Source organism: Pezoporus occidentalis, unplaced genomic scaffold (assembly GCF_034315485.1).
Source record: "Pezoporus occidentalis ecotype Australia unplaced genomic scaffold, CSIRO_AGI_Poc_V1 ctg286, whole genome shotgun sequence".
Taxonomy (NCBI): Eukaryota; Metazoa; Chordata; class Aves; order Psittaciformes; family Psittacidae; genus Pezoporus; species Pezoporus occidentalis.
Genome location: NW_026914785.1, coordinates 690,842 through 716,870, shown reverse-complemented (window position 1 = coordinate 716,870; position 26,029 = coordinate 690,842). Strand labels below are relative to the sequence as shown.

At 40.8% G+C, this 26,029-nt stretch overlaps 1 protein-coding gene across 1 annotated transcript in view; it reads right to left on the bottom strand.

The window, feature by feature from the left end:
* PLPPR1 (phospholipid phosphatase related 1) overlaps positions 1 to 26,029 on the bottom strand; it is a 131,237-nt gene that overhangs the window by 2,870 nt on the left and 102,338 nt on the right. Inside the window, exons 4-7 of the mRNA XM_062626018.1 lie at positions 19,205 to 19,337; positions 10,553 to 10,803; positions 3,708 to 3,884; positions 1,584 to 1,715 (exon numbers count right to left, since the gene is read on the bottom strand). Coding sequence (XP_062482002.1) covers positions 1,584 to 1,715; positions 3,708 to 3,884; positions 10,553 to 10,803; positions 19,205 to 19,337 — 693 coding nt within the window. The remainder of the gene's footprint in view (positions 1 to 1,583; positions 1,716 to 3,707; positions 3,885 to 10,552; positions 10,804 to 19,204; positions 19,338 to 26,029) is intronic.

Genomic DNA, 26,029 nt, shown 5'->3' with positions numbered 1-26,029 from the left:
ATTGGCTTCACGTGATGTGATTCTACACAATTTGGTATTAGGGAACATACAGAGCTTAAAACCATACAGAGGTGGGGTCATTATGTCAACATACATGCAGCCACAGGTATATAGCAACACAGAAGTCCTCTTTAGGTGGAAACTGATGATTTAACCTTACAGCCAATGTCCAGGACTTCAGGGGTAGTACTGAGTCCTTGGATCATGCTGTGTATTGCAGGTTTTTTATGGGTGCAAAGCAAATCAGCTGGCAATGAATGCAGAATCTGCACTCAGAAGGATGATGCACCTTCTTTATCTGAAGAAACAGTAATGTGCAGGCACTCCCAAGGGTTTGCTTGTAAGAGGTTCAGAGTAGGATCACTTTTTCGTCAATCTACTCCTGCATGATAGGTGTATGGTCATTTAGAGAGAGATACCCCAAATCAGAGAAGACTCTTGGTCACGGTGGACATCAACAGCTAAGGCCTAGTCCCTACCTGCACTTCAGAGCCCAGAATTTAAAAATATGTGGCTAGACAAAATTTTTTTCACAGTCTATGAGTATTTTCACCTGTTCATCCCTTTTGTCATATGCAATACAATGTAAGTAGTACTTAGTTTCTGGACTGCAAGTCCACCAAGAGAACAGTTAATACACACAGTTCCGCAGATTTAGTTGAAAGGCTTCCCCAGCAAATGTTTTCCTAATCAAAATTGACTTTTCAATTAAGCAAAATATTTACAGACGTTAGAAACAGTGTCTATTTTTTTTTTTTTAATTCCTGATTTCACTTTATTTGTCAAAGGGTGGAACAGAATTCACTATTAATCTTGCCACACACCATGTACACAGGAATGACAGGCCACCTAATGAGGAGTACAATTTAAAGAACAAATAAATTACAACAGGGCATTTCAGACAACAGACAAACTACAGTTCCTCCTGTTGCCAGAAATTTTTCGTAGGTGGCATTTGCTTGTCTGTTTTGAAAGGGTCAGCTATGATTCAGTTTAAGCCAACACAAGCCTTTTGAAGCTAGTTTTAACAGAAACACCATCAATAATGGTGCTCTCACTAGCCTTTTTTTTTTTTTTCCAAACTTGAAAGAATGCTATTACCTTCTCTTCTGATGACTTAAGAGATAGGGTATATGATTTCTTCTTACAGAAGATACCAAACAGTAATAAGAATAAAAATCTATATCATATTTTTCTGAACAGCATAGTTTATCCCAAGGATTAAGAATGTGAGAGTAAATCCTTAAGATATGCCAAAAGCACCCTGAAGTGTAATTAGACAGAATTATCTTTACTTTTCTCTCAGTTTTATATTCTTCTAAGAAAAAGTTTCTTAACAGAAATGATATGCTGGGGCATGTGAAATCCTGCTGGTTTAGGTTTGGATGTGCCCAAGAGCAGATGATCTGCAGTATTTGGTAGTTTAAGGGATAAATGCCTTAAAACAAACTCTCCCCAGTGCAAATTCACTCTGCTCAATGGTCCTGATGTTAGGGATGTGTAGTTAGGAATACAACTAGCTTTTACTCTGCCATAACAGGAAGTGTGCTGCTTGCTGATCCAAGTAAGAGGATTTACACTACCTGGGCACTCAATGTCTCCAGAGGACTTTCCACTCTGGGAAAGGCCATTAGCGGCATTCCTCGTGGGTCTTCAGGCTTCGGTTTAGAAGGAGCTCCATGAGTGCCTTTAAAGTTATGGACAACACATACCCCCTGTGTAATTCAGGAAAAAAAAATAAATGGAAAAGAAATGAGATTAGTGTTATCTGTCCACAGGAAAACCCCTCAGGAATTACCACCAGGGGTCTCACAGCTGCCAGTTTTTGACAAGAACAACCTGTGTTTCTGTCGAAGGCGCTTGGGCTTCAATGTGTTTACTGACACAGTTGGGCACGGTGAACTACCTTGGTAAGGGGTTCACCTGGCTTCTAATCCGAGGCGATGAACCAGTCGCAGCCTTTTTATGCCTTATACGACAGGGACTTCCATGTCTGCATCACAGAACAGGGACTACCCTTATGATGCATGCTACTGGCCAAATACTCCCTTCAGACTCTTACAGTCATTTCCAAACACTGAAAACAGCTCACTGGATGGCTGAATCTACCTCACATGTGGATGATGTCAAGTTGATTGAGCACCATTCCTGCATACTTCCAGCACAACTGGTGGTGTTTATCCCACAAGCCCTTCCCTTGTGCATGACCAGACTTAACTGCACCCACATGGTAATGCTAATAAGAGCAAACTCACATTAGCAGTTTGGGGCTTCAGAACACACTGACTGGGAAAAAAGACAAACAGGAGCTGACACATCTGCTGTCAGAGCGATTCCAGCAGCCAGCTCCTTGTTGGCTCTTCCTCTTTGCTGCTCTTTAGACCTGAGCAGGAAGCAGGCTGCAGCCTGGGTGAGTCTGGTGTCAGCAGCAGGAATCTCCGCACCCATCTGCTCCAAGCTCCAGGGAGACCCCTTCCACCACTCTGAATTTGGGCTTGTGAAACTTCCAGGCTAACAGGAGGTCTGCAGGGCCAAAATGTGTCTGGAAGCAGACTATCATTGCTAGAAACAGGAGCTGGGAGCACATAGATTGTCCTGACCAGATATGGGGTGACTGCCTCTCACATCGTATGAGCTAGATTTAAACTGTCTTTCTCAATGGGAATCAGACAAATGACTTACATTAAAGCCAAAGAGATTCAGGTCAGATGTTGCAGATATGTTTTTATTTAAAGGGGCCATGGGAATAAATGGTATGTGAAGGGTTTTTTGTTTTGGTGGTTTGTTTTTTTTTTTTTTAATTTATATTTTAATAGAAAATAGAAAACAATCAGTGTAAGGAAAATCTAGATTTAAGTAATCTTTGAAACCTAATCCCCCCTGGTTACAGGGTTAAAATGTCTGCTTCTATGCAGTAGGTAGTTTTGAAGCATATTTTGATTAAAGGGAATCACACACATTTCTCAGTAATAGCGAAAATCACCTTGATTGTTTGCTGTGTGGGTAAATCCTCAGCAAGAGAACTCTCACCAACCAGAACACAAACCACACAGCCGATAGGGGAGCAAGTACCATTAGAAGTCCAGAGAGATGCAGTTCCTAGATTCTATGGGAAGGCCTTTGCCTTTGATAGAGCATTATTAAAAATGCATTTGGTTATCATATGAGATGGTGAACAATTTCATTGCAACTCCAAATGCCACAAAGGGAAGTAGTTTAGTCTCCCAGGGAGTTTGTTCTGACCTTCCTTTCTACTGCACTTCTTTTATGGTCTGAAACAAAGGAACCAGGACCACTGCTTAGAGCCCCAGATACACCCACTGTGTCCTACATTTTTGCCAGATACCAGGCAGGCAGTAGGGTTTTGCAATACAGGGGTGTCAGAGAAGAAGTCTCAAGCACAAGCCCCTTTTGACATTAGCTGAGACCTACACCACCTTTAAAACATTTTCCAGAACAGACCAAGGAAAAATGTACAGTAATTAAAAAACCTCTTCGAAATATATACAATGCACAAATATCAGATTTATTAATTAGTATAAACATGATTTCCTATTAAGATTTTCTCTGATATTTTAAACTACATGAGGCTAGAATTAGTTCTTAGCAACCGGATTAATCAGCTGCAACTTGAAACAAGAGAATAGTACTTTTATTTTTTAGAGTAAAGTATTTAAAAAGGAATGTGGAGGGACTGATGGGTTTACCAGGAACAAAGCTACAGCACTCCCCAGGATGAAGCCTGCAATCACATCCGAACAGTGGTTTCGATACTCAGAAACTCGATTTAGCCCAGTGAGGAACGCAGCACAGAGGGTACCCAGACACAGCACAGGTTTGGCTAGCCTGCTACTCTTTGTTTTAATTGTGCTTGTGATGTACATCTGCAAAAAAAAGAACAACCCAAAAATTAAAAAGGGCTCTGCCAGAAATTAATCTTTTTTCACCAAGACAAATCGTAAATCAGCAAGGATGTGCCAAAACCCGTGATTCATTTAAAAAACCATTGGGAAACGCTGAAAGAGGTTTAAAGTAATTCAGAGAATACTTTAAAGAGAATAAAGCAGATACTGTTAAATGATGTTTCATGATGTCAAATATGCCATCAATTTGATTTACGTACTGGACTTTTTTTGAGCTGGTATTGTACAGGTTGAGTTTACTGACTCCCTAACTTGTGCAAGTACTTGCTCACATGCTAGCAAACATGCACCCTGAATGTACACGACTAACTGTTTGCAAAAGGAGCCAAGAATTTATGTTTATACTCTTACTAAAACTGTAATGTGCACATGATGGAGTGCCTTGCATCCATGTGAACTAGCTGCTCCAGTTTTCTAAGTGGTGGTAAGTTTAAGAAACAGAGAACGTGAAGAGAAACCATTGCAGACATTTTCTCTGCAAGATTAAATGAAACACAGAATATGAGATTTCCTTCAAAATGAAGCTGATTCTGAAAATGTAATCTCAGAGCATGAGGTTTCACTGTGCTCTGAATAATTTTTAATGAATCCCACATGTTTTTGGCAGTTTGTACTTTATTTTATATGCGTTTTGACAGAGTGAATGAAATCATGTGGGTCTCAATTAGCAGCTGGTCATTAATTCCAGAGCTACAAAATAGCAAAAGTCAAGCGAACCAAGTCTGATGGCAAAACAAATCAAAAAAATTCTCTTCAACAAGGAAGCATGAATGCCTCCATGATTCCCAAAGCTTTGATAAGGAAAGACAGTATCTCGAACACGTTTACCAGAAATATCTCCAGATGATACATTACTGCCCCTACATGACACAGAGAGATACATTTGAAATATTGATTTGATTTTTATTACCAATCAGGTGATAAGTGAACCTGATTCACAAAGCATAGATCTGATCCAGTGGGAGTGCAAACATCTGTTCTGCTGGGGAGTGGAAAAATTACAGACCATGGAAGTTTCTCATCCAGTGTTTAATGTCAAAAGATGGCATTTTATTTGTAAAGAAAAAAAAAAAATTGTTCTCAGAATACGTTCTCAAAGCTGAAAACATTTCCTTGATCCTTTTTCAGATGTTAGAAATTGAAATATGGTTCCCTTTGTATTCTGGACAAAAGACTCTATAAGAAGATCCTTATTATTTTAATCACAATACCACCATGACTGGGATGTCTGATTGTGCTGTCTGCAGGTCACAGACCTCATCTTTTTCTTGGATTACTTAGTTTCTGGGGAAGGGCATTGTTGAGCACTTTGCCACAGGTGGCTCTGAAATCAGAGTGTGACTCTGAGGGCCTGTGGAGACTCCAGAGCTGTTCTCCTTTGTTACGGCTGCAGAGACTAAGGACTCGGTGCTGGCTGACACCAGTCTCTGGCCAAGACTACAGTGGCTTGGCCGGGATAAAGTGCCTTCTGATTTTCCTGTGCCTGTGCTGAAGGAAGTCTGCACAGGCTTGACTTGTTGTTTCCAATTGCAACTACCAGCACAATTTGCTTTGTGCTCCATTTGGCAACATGGGTAATTATTTGACTGTATTTTAATGCCCATCTGTTTCTTCTGCATCCCACATATACAGAGGTCACTGTGGTCTGGCGCATAGTTTTGGGATTGAGAAAAAGAAATTACATCCATTCTCAAGGTCACTCTGTTAATTGCTTTTAATATATTCCTTTATTGTGCTGTATTATGCATAACAAATAATAATGTATTATTTTTCCCTCTCCTTATTTCTTTTCCCTTCTCCCTGACCAAGAGAATCAAATGTCCCTACAGCTAGCTTCCTTTCACTCAAAAATAACCCTAAACCCATTACAACACAGCTCCAGAAGGGAAGGAATGCATCAACCACCTCTTGTAAGGGAAAGGCACAGGCCAGAGAAACGGACCAGGCAAAATTACACTTTCAACTGCCAAGAAACTTCAGAGCTAGACTTTTTTAACAGCTGAATTTGCCAGATCTCTGCCTGAGGAAGTGAAGTTTGCTGCTGCTGAGCACATCGTTTAAGGGTGAGTTCAGTTTATGAAAAGGAACATTCTGGTGTGTAATAGCACTGGGAATGCGACTAAGCTAGCTGAGAGGTTCCTGCTTGCTCTGTTTTTCAATCCTAATACCTAACTGTGCCAGAAGCCTTGAAATGACCACTAGCAACTGTGCACTAGGCGGCAATCTTGTCCCAGTCTTTGCTGGTAGGTTGAGCTGCACCTCACTGTTGCCAAAACTGAGTTAAGGTTCTTTGGGAACAATGGGAAAAAATAGCATTGCTGCTGTCTGAATAATTACCACCCACCCTCTCACCCTATGCTTTTCTTTTAGCAGAAACTAATTTAAACGAACAACATGGAGTTGGATTGCTCTCCTGCTCCCTACCATAGCACTACTGCGGTTTACAGCATCCAAAGGAAAAGCATCGCTTCTTTAAAGTAAGAACGTGGTCCTGCTGGGACAGCTGAAAACCCTAGCTACAGAGAATAGGCCACACATGTTTGTTTTCTTACAGATATGAGATGAAGCTGGATCTTTGGGTTGTCCAGTGGGAGAGTTCTCCTTATTACAGATGGGAAGTAGCTAATGTATTTGAAGCTTCATGCATCTTGTCAGGAAAATGTAAACTTGTAGTAAAGAGAACATTTTTAGCAACGAGGGTAATTAACCATGTGAACAGATTGCTAAGGGAAATCTGTTAAACCCTCATGGGGAGGGTTTAAAACAAGACAAACTCTTTTCCCAGAATGTGCTCCAATTCATCCATAAATCACACACTGAAATAACTAGGAGAGCTTCTCCATTCTGGCCAGGCTTCCTATCACTGTGGTTTGATCTTTATTGTTGCAGTCCCTAAAGACAAGGTCTTTTTTAGATTCCCACAGTGTGTTTACCCTTTCACTTACAGCATGTTTTCGAAGCTTTGTGTGTAACAGCCTAAAATCTCAGTGAAAGTCACATTTGATTTCTTACACATAGCAGGTGTTTTTGAAAATTTTCCAAGATGCTGTTCATAGGGTAAGTTTACAAAACTCTGAATGTCAAAACCAGTTATTTGATGGGTGGGAAAAGGAAGAAGGAATGAATATAAAAAATACGTGAAGAAAATAGAATAAATCATATTAAAAATAAGCTATATATTATTTAACTACATAAGTCATCTATTTGGCTTCTTTGCTGTGCTCTGATCACACTTGATACACTCAAGTAGTGTATTGTGCAATGTGCAATGTGTGATAGTAGCATTCATTTTGTGTGTAATTCCTCTCCCATTTTTTTCAGACAGGCAAAAGCATAGGCAGTCAAGGAGGCTTTTTTGTTTTCAAGTTTAAAATATACATACGTATACATATTTAGCTATATGCAAACATATGCATATATTTAGCATGTATGTTACATCTCTGATGAGAAAGGCAGAGTGGAAGAAGTCTGTCTTGTCCTTTCAGCAGGAAGTGAGGAGATTTGTGGTAGTTTATTTTCCTTAGAAAGATCACAGTTTCATACAAATACTGAAAAATTCTGTCCCTTACAAACTTTAATCTTTCCCTTTACCACAGAGATTTCTACAGTAGAAAAGCTGAACATTTGACAATGATTTGTACTGTAGAACATGATGCAGTCTCCTAGATGCTCAATGCAGATGCTTGAAGCGTGGAGGCCTTGAATTTCATTGGTCCGGTAGGTGTTAACACAAAAATGGAAGAAATTGTTGATGGGGTCACAGTGACCTGGGTTGCAGAAAGGATTTGCTCTAGTGTTCTCTACTATTCAGAATTTCCCAAATATTCAAAGTCTCATGCCCAGGTATGTATCACTCTAATCTAGTCAAGAAGCAATGTTCCCAGGTGTAAAAGACAGATGCCAGGTCATGATCCAGTGTGATGAGACAGAGTCTTCTACCAGCTGACTGTGATAGAAAAAATTACTTGTGGATGCTGCTAGGCAAGGGGTTAGCTGAAGAATCCTAAAAACTATTGAACAGTCAATAAGTGATTGGTTGTACCTTTCAATCCTAGAGACCCTTTTGTGATGGTAAAACAATTCTCCTTGCTTTCACTCCAGAGGGAAATGGGAGGATCAGCAAACATATTTACCTTCCCTCTACAATAAGAGATCCTCCAGTTGTGTGGGTGAAATACTTTCGTTTTGGGTGAACACTGCCATCTGTTAGATGTCCTTCCATGTCTTCCATGACTCCTCTCAGAAGAGCATGAAGTAACAGTTGTCTTAAGATGGTATGACTGGGACACTCATATGAAACATGATTTCCATCATCTGTTTTCTGTTTTGTTGTTGGGGTTATTTTGGATTGTTTGTTTGTTATTTTATTTGTGGTTGGTTTTGTTTGTTCTTTCCAGAAGTGTTAATGAATCAAGGCGTATTTCTAGCCTATAATTTCTTCTTGGGAAAGGTACTTGGAAGTATGTGTTTCTAACTGTACAGGAGCAGGTACTATATGCAGTGATTGCCATCTCTTCCTGCGATACTTCTGGGACACTAATAATACTTCATTAGGTGACATTCTAATTTTTGTGTAAGTATGGAAGCCAGGGCTTGCTGCCTTTTTTTCTCTTTCCCCTACTTCAGGCAAAGGAGATTTATCTCTGCCTGCAGAGATCACGAAAGTGATGCTTCTGGTTCTCCTCAACTTTTTCGGCAGGTGACAAGAAAAAGCCTATCTAATATAAAACCCAGATTATGGAAAAAAAAACGAAACCAAAACACAAAGCCAAAACAATGACAGTGGGAGTACTGTTAGTAGCAGACTAATCAACAAATCAGTACAGAGACATCTGCAGAGGATAGTAGAGCTGCAGTGATGGGAGGAGACTCTTAGATCTTGACAGACATCTATACACTGAAAGACAATGTCTGCGCTGATTTCATTTTCCTTTCTCATGTCCAACTTGTTTTATTTTCCTTGCTCCATGGCTCATCTCTCCAGCTTTATGCAAAATACAGCTATTACTAACCAAACGCTTTTGTTCAGCAGCCCACATTATCACGCATATTAGAATCAGCAAGACACTTGCAAAAAAATTGTGCACAGCACAATTATTAAGCAGAGCTAGATCTGAACATTGCATTTCTTGTGTAATGCTCATGTTACTCCCAACTGACAGGCAGAGAAAAGACAGGTGACAACACCTTTAGAGCTAGAGGGGTGTTTCAGTCAGAGAACTGGGCTAAAATTGGACTGCAGGCTGAAATGCCTTAAGGACAGACTTTTATGACCTTGCAGCTCAGAAGAAACTCTATGTCCTGGCTCCACCTGGTATCTTGCAATGTGGAGAGAAGTGCAGGCTGGTCTTGAAACACTGCGGCTCAGAAACACTGGGGATTTCCTTTTGTGGAAGACTTGCCTTCACAAGAAACATGGGAGGTTGGACAGGGAAAGTCCATGAAAGGATGTAACTAGCGTAGGGCAGAGCCAGGACCAAGCCTGACACTGCAGCTTCCATCTAAGAGTTTTAATGCTGAAAACAGCTTCTACAATAATATTGAGTTTATTGGGAACTCTATTTCATATGTGGTTGCTTATTGTTTGGAAGTAATGTGTGCAAAATGTTACAGGCTTTCCAAACACTTCCCAACAAGTCCTGATCAAAGGAGTTTCTAGTTTATACCTGTCATTATTCACACAATACTCAGTGCACACAGATGGACGCTGAAACAGCAGTGGGTGGCCTCTTGATTTTATAGTAATAATGTGGTGTTTTATTTACCTGCTAAGAAGATCAAGGTAAAATATTCAGCAAATACCCTGTCATCAATAAGCTTAAGAATTTTCTCAAAACCTGATGACCAACAGACAGACTCTGCCACTCATTTGAGTCACTCTGCTGAGGGAAAAAGGCTTAGATAAGCCATTTTGAAATCAGAATCAGGTTAAGTCCTTGGATTTTAATGGCAAAACCACCAAGGTTTTCTACTTTGTAAGTAAGCTTCTTGGATCAATTTTCAGACATTACAGAAATTTCATCCAGAGAACACAAAGAAGTGGTGGATCTCTCTCTCAATACTCTTAAAGACAATTTTCTTCCTGACAGTATAGCAGCATCACCTCGTCAAGATGTCAACTGGGGTCCATTTATCTGTGATAACAGCAAAATTATGGCACTGACTTTTATTACAACCTTCTGTGCACGGAGAATTCAGGTCCTAAACAAGAGGAGAAAGTCCAGCCTAGTTCAGCCTCCCATTGAAATGGCACAGTGTACATTTTTAATGTTCAACAACCTGTGTCATATGAACAAAAGAAACAGTAGTGATTCAGGAGCCTTTTAAGCATAAACTTCATCTTAATGCTAATGAGACAGGGTAGGGAGAAGAGGCCAAACGCATACTCAAGACCTCACCTCATGCCTCCACATCATACAGTGCCTCAAAAGCAACAAGCATTTGATTTGCTTATATTAGGGTTGGTAAAGCAGAGAGAGAGAGAGATATTTTCCCCTACAGATAAAGAAGAAAGCCCTCCCCAAAACAACCCTCTTTTCCTTCAAAAACCCATTTTAAGAAAAATGGATCCACCTATATGCAGCTACAGAGACCTCTTATACAAGCTAGAAATCATCACTGACACTCACCGTGGCATATAAAGCTGAGTAGATGCTCAAAGCAGCATGTTTGGATGGAAATGATCTCCTTGCCTTTTCAATCACTCCGACATCCCCAGTGCAGATGTTGCCATTGTTTATGAACTGGTGGTGGGCTCGACAGTCATTTCCAGTGTAGTTGGGTTTACATACTGTCAGGAAGTAGGGAGCCAAGTTCCCAGTCACAACCTGACCAGCATTTACAAATATGTCAGTGGCAAAAAGTCCAAATGCAAACACTCCTGTGAGAAAATGTTTAAAATAATGATTATTCAAACAGGTTTAAAAGCAAAATAATCTTGGCACCTGAAAGGAAGAGACAGAATGAAAGGTAAGCAACCAAAGCCTTGTTCTGCAGTCATTACCTAAAAGAAGTCCCTGCTGACTCCAGCAGAGTCCTGCATCAAAGGCATGATGCAGAGGACCACATGCTTAACTCTGACAGGTGATCAACTCAGTGACTCCAGGAGGACTCAGAAACAGGCTGATAATGGTAAGCAAGTACATAAGCGTTTTTGTGATTCAAGCTCTGAACAGGAAAGGCTGCACATATACTATGTCTGTAAAGTTTCCCCTATGACACAAACCCGAAGTCAGGTGTCATGTACATGAGTTGTTAAAAATGTTTTTGTATTTTTGCCACATCTGGGCCAAAACCAGGGAGTATAATGTCTCTGAACCTGAAAGAAAAGTGTAGTCCTGAGAAACTGCATTGCACTTGTTTTGATTATCTAGTGTTAAGTACCATTTGGATTTTGACTATTCACCATCCTGATGTTGAAAAATTAAGACCCTAATAGTAATGTTAATTAGTAATATTTGAAAAGTCCCTTTGGAAACATCCTAATGCTTTTCTCTGGAAGACATTTCCACACAGTTGCTGTTCAGCTCATGTCCCTGGGAGTGCATACCCACAAATGCTCCAGGCAGGAAATAGTCTCTTGACAGCAGAAACATTTCCAGGGTTCTGGAGCACCCCTGCTCAATACTGCATTTGTCACATCCTCCACTGACTTCTGTTAGTGTTACCAATACCTGCTACAGCTGTTGTAAACATATATGAAGATCCTTCACTGGCATATAGTGCCCACATAGCAAAGGAACAGAACAGCAGATTTGCAGAAATGCCGAACCCAAATGTTCTGAATGACTAAATCAGCTCCTCTTTCCCCCTACCCATCACTAAGGTGGATTAAACTATCACAAAAATTTAAAACAAATAAATATTTACTTATAGTGTGGGAATGTTGACAGTCATATATTTTTGCTTTCCACCTCCTGTATCTCTGTAAGCAAAAGTAATTTAAATTATCAATTAGATGAGATGGCTGTGTTTAAGTATAACCAAGAGCTGGAGCTCCACAAAAAACATCTTAGGAGAGCTGTGATATAAGAGCGGGCACCACCATGGTTATAACAACTTCACTGTAAAAAGAAAAAAACACTGCTATAGTCTGAGAAACAAAAACTATCAAGGAGTAATCAAAATAATGCAGCAGAAAATGCTTTACAACAAATTAACAAGAATCAAGGGTTGCTCTACAGATATTGTCACTGGTATAGAAAATGGAAGGGCTACATCTGACAGGTCCTTCAAAATGCTCAGGGCCTATCTAGGGGACACTTGTACAGACAGTAACATAAAATAAAACCTGTAACTGAAAATGGATTCATTGTATGAGCGCCAAGAGGGGCTTACCAGTCCCACTTCCTCACAGAGATGGTGCTCTGCTGTAACACAAATTCCTCTCTTGTAGGTTAGTGATGCAAAGAGCCCTATCCCTGAGTAGCAGTCTGGAGCAGCTGCAGGAGTGCAGAGCTGTCTGTCCTCACCATGAGTTTATTATTGTTCATTATTAATGAACTAATGTGTGATCATGGATTTAAAAAGCCAGTGGTGGTCAAAGAAGGAGATAGCCTTCCGCTTGCTCTAGACTGCAGGACTGCCTCATCTTTTTACTGGCATGAGTGCCTTTCTTCCATTTATCCTGCTAAGTGGCTGTGTTAAAAAGAGAAAGAAAGAGCACTGACACTACTCCTTTATTTGCTTTATCCCTCTGCTGATACTTTAAATCCATGGTTTTCCACAGCTGGCATGAACTCCTCATCTATGTTAGCAAGTGCACAAGCAAGTTCAAAGGAAAAAGGCAGTATTTTCTCAGCCTGCTAAAACAGCAGGTTATGCCAGAGATTAATCTTGTTTTGTATGTGGCTCTTTGGCCAAATTCTTCCTTTTTTTTTTGTTTTTTTTTTTTTTTGTTTGTTTGTTTGTTTTTGTTTGTTTGTTTGTTTGTTTTGTCTGTTTTTTTGAGCAAATCACATGGAATGAAGAGAGGATTATTACCCAGCCTTTTATAATACTTAGAAGAAATCTAAGAGCCAGGCAGTCTGGCCCACAGTCTTTATTGTGTAAGTAAGTATAAGCCAGGAACTGAGGAGTTTCAGAAAAAGCTCATAGGCTTCACGATGTTATATTGATTTCTAGGGAGTGCACAGGCACAAAGGTGGTCAGTGCTTTTCTCAAAAAAACCCTAAGAGTTTCAACATCTTCATTTTGTCAATACTGAGGCTGCAGTACTCTGCAGAACAGCAGAGCAAGCCATAGTTGAAACCTTTATCATGCTCTGACTGCTATGAATATTGATCACTGTAATTCCTTTCTTGCATTTCTGCCAAACTGCTCCTTATAAAAATCACAGCTATGCGCAGCAGTAAATTTGGCTAGCAGGAATTTAACCCTTGCAGATTGATTACACATCATTTCGTCTCTGGAGACTGAGATACGGCTGGCTGTAATTGATTTAAAGGCTGTAACACACCAGTGAGCCTGGATAGTGGTGGAGAGTCCCCTGATGGTTTTTGTACCTCATGAATCCATCTGTTCAATGGATTTGTTCAATGACCTAGAGAAGCCAGGCTACTGACCAGAGTGAGAGAATGCAGTGATGTGGTTGCCTGGTTTTAAGAGGCAGACAAATTGCTGCTGAAAGGCTTCACAGGAAAGTCAACTACCCCTAGCTCTTCAGGGTCATATAGCTGAAGTCTGTGATATAACACCACAGAAAGAGAATAGGAGAACATGTACCTCTGCTTAGGTGTAATGGGAGGTGATGTCATCCTGCTAAGGAGCAAGTGCTGTATCACACTGTGCTCCCTCTGACCCAGAAATCCTGGAAGACGTCTTTAGTCCAGAATTTAGCATATGCTGAGATAAGATGTAAACAGTGCAAGCCACATGAAGAGAAGACCTACAGCCTCTACAGTTGGTTGCTAGCAAAAAGGATGGACAGACGTTAATTTCATTTACATAGAGACAGAACTTTTCCTCATCCACACATCACACACACATTTGGCTGCACAGAGGGGCCTTAAAGAAGGAGCAGAAACTATTTCTGGAAAGGCTTCCTTTTTTTTTTTTTGTCACTATCCTGGCTCTCAGCTGTGTTAGTGTGTGTCAGGAGCAGCCAGAGGAAGAGGCTAGAAGGCAAACCTGTAAGTAGAATGTAACTGAGAGACAATTTAGGGGAGAGACAAAGGGTGGTCTAGACTCCCTGCTACTCTCTTTAGCTGCCCCAGAGTCCCAGAAGGAACTGAGGATCAGATTTTAACATATCTTTATCTCCAGCTGGAAAGACCTGAAACAGACTAAATGTGCAAACCAAAAAAGAACAAACAAGGAAAGTCCTGCTCAAAAATGCTGAGGATAGACAGCATAACCGTGAGTCTTTCCATTTCCATTTCAGCTAAACTAACACTTGCCTTGGCAGAAGAATCTAAATGTTAAGCAGCTTCAATTTTGAATAAGTTTTAATTTCTTTACTTACATTTCCCCCTAAACTGTTGTCAGAAAGTCCTCCGAGCATGAACCCATAATTTCTGGGGTGTCACTCACACACTACTCTAAAAGTCTTTCTCTTACTGAGCTTCCTATGTGGCTGTTGATCACTGTTGCCATCTACAAATATGTCTATTGCTTTTTCTAAAGAGACATCTGCCCTGAAGAAGAATCTATCTCTCCTCACTCACTGTAACCTCAGTACAATCCTGTCTTCTCCCTGCAATTTATGCTCAAACTCTTCTTCCACACTGAATCTGTGTAAATATCAGTGACTGCAGCTGCCTGTGACTCCATAGAAACTCCCACTATTATATTTAAAATGCCACTGATTTGAAACAAAACAAGAAAAAAAATCAACAAAAAAACCCTCAGAGATGTAGAACAGTTGAAAAGACATCAGGAAGAGAGAAGTGAGAAATGGGGTGGAAATGAGAATGAGGAGATAGAATTCTTTATTAGAGAAAAAATAAACATTAAACCCTTAAGTAAAATGGCAAAAGAAAAAACGTATTAAAGGGCTCCTGAGACATTGGAAGCTCTGCTCTTTAGTAACATATCCTCATGTCTTCTACTGAGTATGTTTATTTAGGTACTTGTCTCTCAGTGCCCAGTCAATTATCTGAATTTGTCACACTCAACTTAATTTGCTCAGAAAACATTCATGTTACACATGCACACCCACACTCCCCCAACCGTTTTCCATGCCTATGTTTTTTAAAAGGATTAGAGTTCCACTGTAAGGATGGGGTCTCTGGAAGGACTCATGGCTCTATGGCAATGCTGATCCTCAGCCCATCTCTGAAGGTTTTGCTCTAATGGTCCTGTGCATCCAGTACAGCTGTATATTTATAGTCCTGTGACTCAGACTGTACTAAAGCACCCTTCATCATGGTATCTGAAAGGGTGTTGTTAAAGGAGCTCTGTATCATTAATCCCTTTTGCAGCTGGAGAGATGGGGCTTGCAGGAAAATTTATTGTCTGTTGCCATGGCATCAGGAACAGACCCAACAGCAAGCTCCTTGCAAGCACTCATAATCTGGGACTGGCTTCAATCTCCCCAGTGGAGACCCCACAAAGCTCACTTCTCCAGGCATCTACTGCCTCTTGTATGTGCTTCACATGTGAGTGTCCTGCCTGGACACTGTTCTCCCAAGATATAAGAAGGAAGACGTGTGGTCTAGGCATGCAAGAAGAAATTCAGCTCCCAGTGTGAAAGTCCTCTGGAGTCTCAAGATTCCTCCCTACAGATACACATGATTTCTTTCTTCCTTGCTGCTTCACAACTATCTAGGCAACAGCCAGCTCAGACCCTGGCATAAAAGGGAAGAGTAAGGTTTGATTTGTCCCCAGCATGGTGACCTGTTTCTTACAGTGGAAGCTCTTCAGTGATAAAAAGAAGGACCTACAGAAATTTTAGCTGCAGTCTAGGTTAGTGGCAGCACAACTGAATACATCCTGAGCCCTTCTGAAAGGCAGCCAGTTAGTAACAGAACATGCATTGTTTCACAGTTAAATTCAGACCCAAGGCAGGCAGAAGGATAAGGTCAGGCAAACTATGTCCTGCAGCTGTCTACGGAATTGACATTAGAGCTCTGGTGTGTATCTAGCCTATTACAATAAACTCAGTGTGTGTATAAATCTTGTAAACCTTTATCTGCTGAACTGACACCTTAATTTGCTGAAATAAAGCCCTAATTTCATTATTTAGCTGCCCACTGTGAGGTGTCACTATGCTTTAAATTAAGTTGTCAGCAAAAGCTGATTTGTACCATTTGTTAACTGCAAATTATGCAGGTCCAAAGTAAAAGTTACTGGTAACAAATTCACAAAGCATGCTGCACTCCTAAATATCAGAATTGGAGAGAGGCTACTTGCATGTTATCAGGGCTTTGCAGGTATGCAACTTAATTACACGGATTAGAAACCTAATACAGCGAAATGCAACACAAAGCACAAAAAAGTACTTCATTATGTATATGAAGAAAAAGCAAGAGAGGAAAACGATCAAGTCTAGCAACCAAATCTGAAATATCCCTTGGAGATAGTATGCCAAGGATGATAATCTTTCACATCACCAAAAGATAGTCTGGAGTTTCCCTTTTTGCTTCTTTTCTTATAAAATCTAAGTGAATATGCAATGAAGTATCTGTAACTTTGTTTTATGGAAAGCTCATTTAGGCTACTATTCTTAAAACCCTATCTCTTCCCAGCAACTCCAGTTACAGAGTCAGGAATGGAGAAAAAGCTTCTTTGATTTTCTAAACTCTCAGAAGCTCTCCATGATGTGCCTTGCAGGGTCAGGAAGTAGTAAATTTTTCCTCACACATGCATACTCAGACACCTTGAAGGATTTTTCTCATCCTTTTGAGTAACACCAACTGTAATGACTTATAAGGCAGTATTCCAAGGAGTTAAATGACTACTTTTTACGGGTACTTATTTAAGACTCTTGCTCACACATCTGAGCCAAAGAAAACACCAGATATGGATATTAGAGTGAATTTGTACCAAGACTAAATAGGCAGCAAAATTCTTTGCAACAAGACGGACTGCTTGCTAAGGTATCTTGGAAGACAATTTACTTAATCAATTCGGTAATTTATGGTCCTCAAGTTTAGCAAGAGAAAACTCATAGAAGGAAATCTATGTTTGTCTTTCCAGAGCTAAGCATCCAGGTAGCCTCTTTTTGGAATAAGCAGCTGTATGGAGCTAACTTCCCTGAACATGCAGCACAGGCTACAGCTGCTCAGTCTGTGTCATGATTTCAAAATTCAGGTGGAATGTCAATGAAAAAATGCAGCTATTTTTAGTTCCTTTCATAAATTATTTCAGCCACTTTTCAACAGTCTCCGCTTCTCTTATTTTACTGAAGGGCAGGGAAAAGGTTGCAGAAGAAAACAAGCAAACAATCAGTGTATTTTAAGATGAGACAAACACTTTAAGCCATTTCTAATGATGTTAACTTCATCTTTCATAGGAAAACATGCATAGCTGCAAAGGCAATATTGATTTCTCTAGTAGGGTTCGTATCTATAGTCACTCTCTGAGAGTCCATTGTATCATCACTGCCTCCTTCTCTTCCACAATCTCACAAATGTTTGAGCATAAAGCTAACTACAAGAAAACACAGTGCTTAGAGCAAGTGCTTAGCTTCCATGGTCTAAGCTCTTTTAGTGCTGACCCAGCAGGCAAGAGTATTTGATTAGGACTCTGAATGTGCTGCAACATTCAAACAGCCCTGAGTGGCCCAGTGGACTCTAGCACCCTGCTTCTCTCCTAATGGCAGTTTACTATCCATCAATGTATCCTAGACCTTATGTGAAGTTCAAGGGTATTTTACTTTTAACTGCATTCCCATGTCTTTTGTTTTTATCAGCAGCACTCAGGCCAGGCCTTAGTAATGAACCACAGGTTGTTTGTCTCTACCCCCAGTACAGAAGAAGGTAAAAATCCATTTCCACTTCCTGACTGCCATGCATAAAGCAGGAGACACAGAGAGGGGAGAGGGAGAGAGAAAACCTTTGCAGCATATATTTGCTGCTGATGGAAATCCTAACACAGAATAAGACTCTCAGCTCCATGCATGCTCTGAGCAAGTATCTTTGCCTGCAGCCAGGGCTGTGCTCCATGGAAGCAATACAACCCTTGCCACAGTTACAGCAGACATTTTTCTTCCAGACAAAATTCAGAAATTAGGCAGTGATAGAGAAGAAGGGATCCAGAGATTTTTAGCTTTTTTCCCCAATGCTTTTGTTGACTCAGACTGAATTCAGACCCAGCCTTTCTGCCGGATGCAGTGTGTAAGTATGCTTTAACTTTATGAGTATACAGGGAGGGAGGTGCAGTGATGCTCTGTGGGCAAAGCCCCTCTTAGTCAGTGGGGAGCCATGTTTACACTGGCCCATGCCAGCAACAAGACAAACCATCCCATCCAATGGGTGAACTTGGGACTTCTCATGAATAAGGAGAGAAGTGAGAACAAGCCTCTTACACATGCAGTTCAGAGCTGCCCTCTTCCTATTCAGCTGGGAAGTAGGAAGTGAGCCCTCCTTATGTCTAAACAGCTTGGGTGTTGGGCAGCCTTAAAGGGCTGTGAATTGGGAAGCCTTCAGAAGAGAACTAGATTTTCTGTTAGTGCCACAGTGGAAACACAAGCTATAATGCTATTCCTCTTCCTGCTCCAAAAGAACCATGGGATCATCACCTCAGTAAGGTCTCACAGACATTTTTTGACTAATCAACAGTGTTAAAAAGGCTTTGTGGTTTGCATGCAGCATATAAAGAAACCCCCAATGGTTTAGTGACAGAACTTCTTCATTACTTTCTTAGCGATTAACTCAATGGAAGCTCTAACAAAAACAAAACAGAACCCCCACATTATTTTATGTGGACTCTGCGCTTTCTTAGATTTTGTGGCAGAGCTATGGATGTTAAAATTAGAGCTGAAAAGAAAATGCCAAAGAGATGGGCTGGTGAGGACCAATTTGTAAGTAAAATGGGTAGCTTACACAGGCTAGCAATGATGGAATTATTCATATAAGGATTTGATTGGCATAGCCTTCTTTAAGGGTCCATAAGAAGCATTAAGCTCAACAGAATAGGATATAAACTAGCTCCAGCCAGCATGATATGGCACATTTTGAACATTACCTTGCAAATCCGAGGGGGACTATCCCTCTAAGGTGGAAGATGCCTGTAAAGATTTCACAGCTTAATTAATTTTGTGGTGTAGATTATCAGGGTGTTTTCTTCTGTTTTGGTGCAAAAAAGGGACTAACTAAGCTTGCAGTGCTCAGGATGCTTACCTATAAAACGTATTATTCTTCGAAGCAGTGGGTTCAGGTAACAGCACTCTCCAGTCAAAATAGTTTTCTCTTGGATAATAAGGGTTTCTCGCGTTGACTTTATGAAATACATGGATATCTCACCAATAAAAATCTGTGGGAAAGGGAAAGAAACAAAGGGTTAAAAATTACATGAGCAAACATGAAAACATGGGTGACTGGTTCCAGCCCACAGGATACTACACAGCAGTGTGTGTTTGGAGCATTGCATTTCACAGTGTGTCTACACTTACTGACTTGAGCTGAACTGACACAGACCTGCTCTTAGCCGGGAAAAGGATCTGCCATTCTTGCACTCAGTGGCAAGACATATCAATTATTAGGCCTTCTTATACTAACTCCTGGAACACAGGGAGCAAAGAGACTTTAATGAATACCGTGGATCACAGAAACTCCCATTTTTACTGTGATTAGCACAGAATTTTCAGGTCCTGTTATTAGCATTTAAAATTTACTGACAGTATAGACTTCATGGACAGAAAGCTTCTAGACATCTGGGGAACTGGAAAGTGATGCTGCAGGAGTCTACTCCAAGGTTTTACCAGGAGGCCTCACTATTATTGGATGCTTCCAGTAGCCTCCACACATTCTCAAACTTATATATGCCTGTGTCTGAGATATAGGTTACAGAAATGCCAACTTTGAAAGGAAATTTAAATGAAGGACATCCCTGCAATGGAAATTGATCTGAAGTCACAAAACTTTTGGGGATGTCAGTGAACATTCTGCACAAACATACTGTATTTGTACTAATGAAGTAAAAGGTGCCAAGGTATGGGTACAGCACAGCCACTCACCCATAGTTTTACGTTGTTAGTATGGTCACTGCCACAGCCTGGCCTGGTGACAACAGTCTCAGCAAAAGCCTGGGACAAGTCCCCAAGGAAAGCTGCGTGCTACTGCTATGTAAATAGAAGGAGTTCAGCCATTTGGCCACAGATTGCACAGATCTGGCCACAGAGGGCCAGAGGATGACTTCTAGCCTGTTTCATTTACTAAATGCCCTAGTTTATTAAAACATCAAAAATGATGTCTCCAGGGATCCAGTGATCTTGATGTTAGCTGTGCTTACATATTACAAATTTTTATTGTGATCAGATCATTCATGCTTTCTATGAAAATGGTAACTGCTTCCCATGGGAGTAGGATTAGTATTTCCTGAGCACTCAGAAATAATTTAAGTCTGTCTTAAATTTAAGACAGAGGTGTATCTGCCCTATCTGAAGCTGGACAGAGTTTGAGCATGGGCTTTAGAGGCAGTGACAGTCCACTCATAGAGGGCACTTCTGAAAATCCCACATATCATGTTTTGTCATCAGGGTTTAGAAAGCAGAACTAGGTGCTTTTTAGAAAGATACAGTTTTAAATGAAAGACTTTAGGAAAAAAACCCAACAGCCTGAAGTGGAAGAAACTAGTTTTTAAAAAGGGTGCACTCAAAAGAATTACTTTAATACATTGCTATAAGACACAAAAAGAGTGCATGGTGCTAGGGAATGGTCAGAGAAATGCATAACAAAAAGTGTGTGTACATACACATGCACACAGACACCAAGAGTTAGTATTAATATCAAGGGACTAGTCTTAGTTCACTTTGACTGCTGGAACGGTATGTTATTTCAAGGGCAACAGTTTATCCTTATTAAGCCAGATGAGCATCCTTATCGATCACTGACATTCAAGCCAAGTATGCTCAACCTCTTTATAATTCTAACTGCTGATGGCAAGAGATGTGGAGTTGTAAAATGTATGTCAATAATGGCATTTGGGGGTGAGAGCCACACTGAAATATTGCCCTTATCCCATTTCACTCCATCTGCTTTTAACAGAATTGGCAAGCGGTTCAATAAGCTCAGCTCACTAACTATGGGGCTGGGAATTAAGAAAAAGACCATCTGCACTAAAGCAGTTTAAAAGTGACACTCTGCTTCACATTGTTTATTATTTGAATTATGATGATGTTCAGAAAGTTTGAATGAATACTTTGGCTCTCTGTCTTCTGTGGCTGTATGTACACATTGAGAGACAACCCACATCCTGAGGAAATTCTACTTTGTGAAGACATGGGTTAGTGGACTCTAAAAACCCCAAACTTTTCAAATTAGACAGACAGGTACAAAACATATTAATAGACCTGTAACAGTACATCCATTTTTGAAGTTCCTTTGCATCAGTGAATGTTTTCCTGCTTCAATTCCCTTCTTTATTTCTATACATTTAGCTGTCTGGCATCCTCCTAGAAAATCCCATGTGGATAAATTAGTTCCACTTAGATTCAGGAGTAAATTTTGCCAGGCTATAAATCTGTTCAATTCCATTCCACTGATTTAAGCAGAGTTGTCCCAATTTCCTATAGCATAACAGATCAAAATGTCATTATTTTTTTAGGTGAACAGTATTAAGCCTTTGGCTTAATACAGAATTTATATGTATAGTAATAATGCTGTATTTGTGAGGTGATGTAAAATGATTCAGTGTAACCGGACTATTCTTGTGGTGCCATCACTGGTACTGTATTTAATTGAATTTTGTTTCCCTGTATGTTTAATGTGGCTCTAAGAAAGTCAGCCTTGCTGTTCTCTGAAAATTCAATGGAGGCCTGGGCACCTAATTCTGATAGCTAATCTAGCTGTGGAGAATTGAATGTGGTCTGAACAGTTCCTCAAAGAACTGATTTTTTTTTTTTTCACCAGGCATTTCTGAAGTCAAGTAACTCCACTGATTCTCATGATTCTGCATGAGCAGGGTCCACATCCAGACAAGTTGTCCAGCTGTATCTGAATATAGATACACAAATACTAGTGGAAAAAGAAAAAAGCAAGGAAACTACTTATTTCTTCTTGGGAAAACAATGTAAGGTTAACGAACTGCTGTATCATCCTGGCTTAATTAGAGAGAATAAATGGCAAGAAAATGTCACTGGATGTTGGGGACTGAAAGCACAGGTCATCTGCTGTCTGAGGTGATGTAGGCCACAGGGAAGGAAAGGCAGTGCCACTGGATGTGATTTTGTCCTTGATTACCTGAATGGAATAGCAGCTCAACTACACTGAGATTATGTTGCTTGGACACTCTTGCTCACATTCATTTTCACATTATTATCAGGTAGAAATACTACAATGATGCCCCAAAGCCCCAGTATGAATTTGAAATAGCTACCCAGCAGTCATTTTTCCTCTGCTGATTTCAACCTATCCACTAGAAAACTTCTTCAATTTGACCTGCCTTTGCATTACTGGCAGTGTCACCAAATACTTGCTCCTCAACATTCAGCTCTCAAAACACTCGGCTGCACACGCTTTACGTATTTATTGGCTCCTCCTGAGCAAAGAAGCAGATAAAATGATCTGTCCCATTTTCTTCTTCAACAGCCTTTTGCCCGTAATCGTCCTTGAACTTGTGAACTGGCATTTTCAGACAGTGAAATATCACACCTTCCCCTTCCAAGTTCTCAGCAAAACATGAACACCCAATACTTCCTGCATTCCTGTACAGATTACCAATGGTCAATTTAATTATCAGCTTAACCAACAAACCAATGTAACTATCTTTACATTTCATTTTTTTTTCCTACAACACTTTCTGATAAGCTCACTGTGTCCTTGCCGAACAATTCTTTGCACAACTGCATTCTAAAAATATGTTGGGGTAAACATCAAGGAGACCTTTTTCCATATGTATAAAATAAGATAAACTATCTTGGAATGAATCTGGGGTACAACCAAGAGGAGGTTGCAGAAGAGAGGCACCCTGGTATGCCAGTCCTGCTGGAACTGTGCAGTGAGGTGGTTGTGGGGGTAGCCTTGGAGAGTTATTAGAAAAGTAATTATTGATAGTGATGACAGCCAAAGATGAGTCCGGCTTGAAGACTTTTCTCTTTCACTAGTTTCTCTCATCAGGACATTAACCTTATACCTCAATTCAAATCCTCTAGCAAAGCTGTCGACTATACTGTTGTTCACTCCCCTGCCACACTGTGGCTTACCTCTCCTCCAGCAGCCAAAATCTTCCTCCTCAGTCACGTTTCTCCAAACTCCTGTGCATGTAGAATGCCACAGCTGGCTCTTCCAATGCATAAACTGGCTCACCACCAGCCATGCTGCCCCGGTCTTGCCAACTTTTATCCCCACCTCCCTTTGAAAACTCACTACAGATTCATCATAACTTAGTCAAACTGCTTGCCATTCTTCTCCCGTGGTTTCTGGCCCAACTGCCTCCATACAGCCCCATGTCACTGCTGGCAGAGGCTTCATCTCAACAGCCCTCCTGCCACTCACTCACTCATGGCTGACAAATGGGAAAACACTGTTTTTCTATTTTTTTTCCCACTTTCAGCAAACACAGGGGTTGTGTGAAAGTTGCCACAAACAGTTTTCATGTCAGCTGCAATTCCACGCAAATTAAGGAGGAGCGTCAGCCAGGGCGCACAGAATAGATGCAGGAAGCACAACTGTGCCCACAGCCTGGGACCGTCTGAAGTCTCCCTGTGAAATAACATCCTTTTGCTGCTTTCCACAGAAAAGTACAACTGATGGCATTTCCAATCACAGAGAGACAATGGAATACCATATTAGGAAGAATTATGTGAAGTAGAGGCAGGGTCTGTCTTTTCTATGCATTGATTTTATGTCTTTCTGATTTCTGAGAGTTTTTAAATCTATCAACTTGTTTAACAGCATCCTTGTGACACAGTCAATACTTGTTAACACCACTTTCTACAGAGAAACTGCATCCAGAGACATTCTATTACACAGAAATATTTCCAGCAGAAAACAAAACTGAACTTCCATTTTGGGACATCATCACTCTCAGTTCTGGACAGGTTCCAGCAAGCTGTATGAGATTTCCTGAATCCTCTATAAGGATGTGTTTGGCTGCATATTAATATCAGAAATCTAAATTAATCAAGTCTTCAATATTCAAAGAGCAGTCTAGGGGAGGAGCAGATACATGGAAGGCACTGGCTTTGAGACAAACTATGTGTAGAGTGCTCAGAGAACATAAGCAGATGAGTGTTATGGGGCTCTCAACCCCAATAGGCCAGTTTCAGAATGACTCCACACAACTCTCCCTGGGAAAAGCAGGCCTGTTCACCAAAAGGTGACCTCTGCAAAATGCTCTAGCAGATGTTCCATCAGCACTGGCTTGCACTGGGCCAAAAGCAATTCTGCCCTTTTGCATCACAGTGCATCTGAGGACTGCATTAGCACAGCTGCCTGTCAGTAGAAACACTTGTCAGGCTCTACATAGGAGCTGATGGCTCCATTCATGTGTCATTAGTTAAATAGCAGAAAATTTTCCCTAGAACTACAGAATGAGGAGGCACAGAATCACACAATAACTTTGCTGGGAAGGGGCTCCAGGGGCCTCCAGTCCAACCCGTACTCAAAGCAGGACCACCACAAACCACAGCCTTGAGCAGTTGTATTAATGTATGTCCCCAAGAATGGGGGTCCCACGGCCTCCTGGGGGCACTGTTTCAGTGTTTTTTTACTGCCATTGTGAAAATATTTTTCTTAATAATTTTCTTTTCTTGCAGTTTGTGCCCATTGCAAGGTTGCCTCTTGGGCTTAGAACAGTCTGTCTCCATCTTCTCTACAGTTCCCACTAAGAACATGGCTCACATTGACTTTCACTTAGGGTTGTTAGTTACCCAGTTCCTTAGATTTCCCTCACAGTCAGCCTTAGGCCCTGAGGGTTATTGATCTGCCATCCTACCTGCTACCTACAGAGCCAAATATTGACACTGCAGAGCTGAGACTCCATAATCAAATCCAGGCAGCAAACACTAGTCAGCATTCATATAGAAAAAGGGCATTTTAGGAAGCAAGTGGTGACTGAGGTCTGTTGCAGCACCCTCTCCAGGACACTATTTCTGCTGTGATCTGCAGCCAGGAACCTGACCCAAGCCTGTCTAAGGAGGGCAGAGGATTTCTTTGATAACATCAGTACTTTCGCTGGTCATGAAGACTAGGGATCAGCTGAGAGTGGTCTCAGACACTTTCATCCTTGCCATCACCATGACGGGTCTTTTCCAGTCTGCAGGAATCAGTGCTGTATTTTGCATGGCTATAAGAGGAAATGACGCAACGCCTTCAGATGAAGGTTGCAGGGCCAGCTCACCCACAATCTGCTGAGGACAAAACCTTAATCTGTATTCAATTACTTATTATGTCATTCTGTGGTTTTATGTAATTTTGTTGTTGTTGTTGTTCTTCAATGAAAACAACAGCAAAGAACAGTTTAAAGTCCTTTTCCAAAAACAGAAAATTGGTTTCTTTTATACAAAGTCAAAAGGGCTGAAATCCACAATTTGGATTCTAGACTGCCCACCACTGCCCACCACAACCCACAGCTGTGCTCAAAAAAGCAATTTACTGTGGTAAAACCATCTAAGAGAATTTTACTGAAGTTTTAATTGAGAGGAGAAATTTCCCACAGCTCTGCACTGTTCCTGAGAAACTGGCATGTGACCAGAGCCATTAGTAAGTCCTGGAGACACTGGCCGTAGCAATGCCTGAAAGTGTTACACCAAACAAACAAGGTGTATTTACTATTTTCCAGAATGGTGTGCAAAATACAGAACCGCAGAATGGTTTGGGTTGGAAGGGACCTTAAAGATCACCCAGTTCCAAACCCCCTGCCATGTTTAGGGACATCTTCCATTAGACCAAGTTGCTCAAAGCCCCATCCAACCTGGCCTTGAACAGTGCCAGGGATGGGGCAGCCACAGCTTCCCTGGGTAACCTGTGCCAGTGCCTCACCACCCTCATAGTGAAGAATTTTTT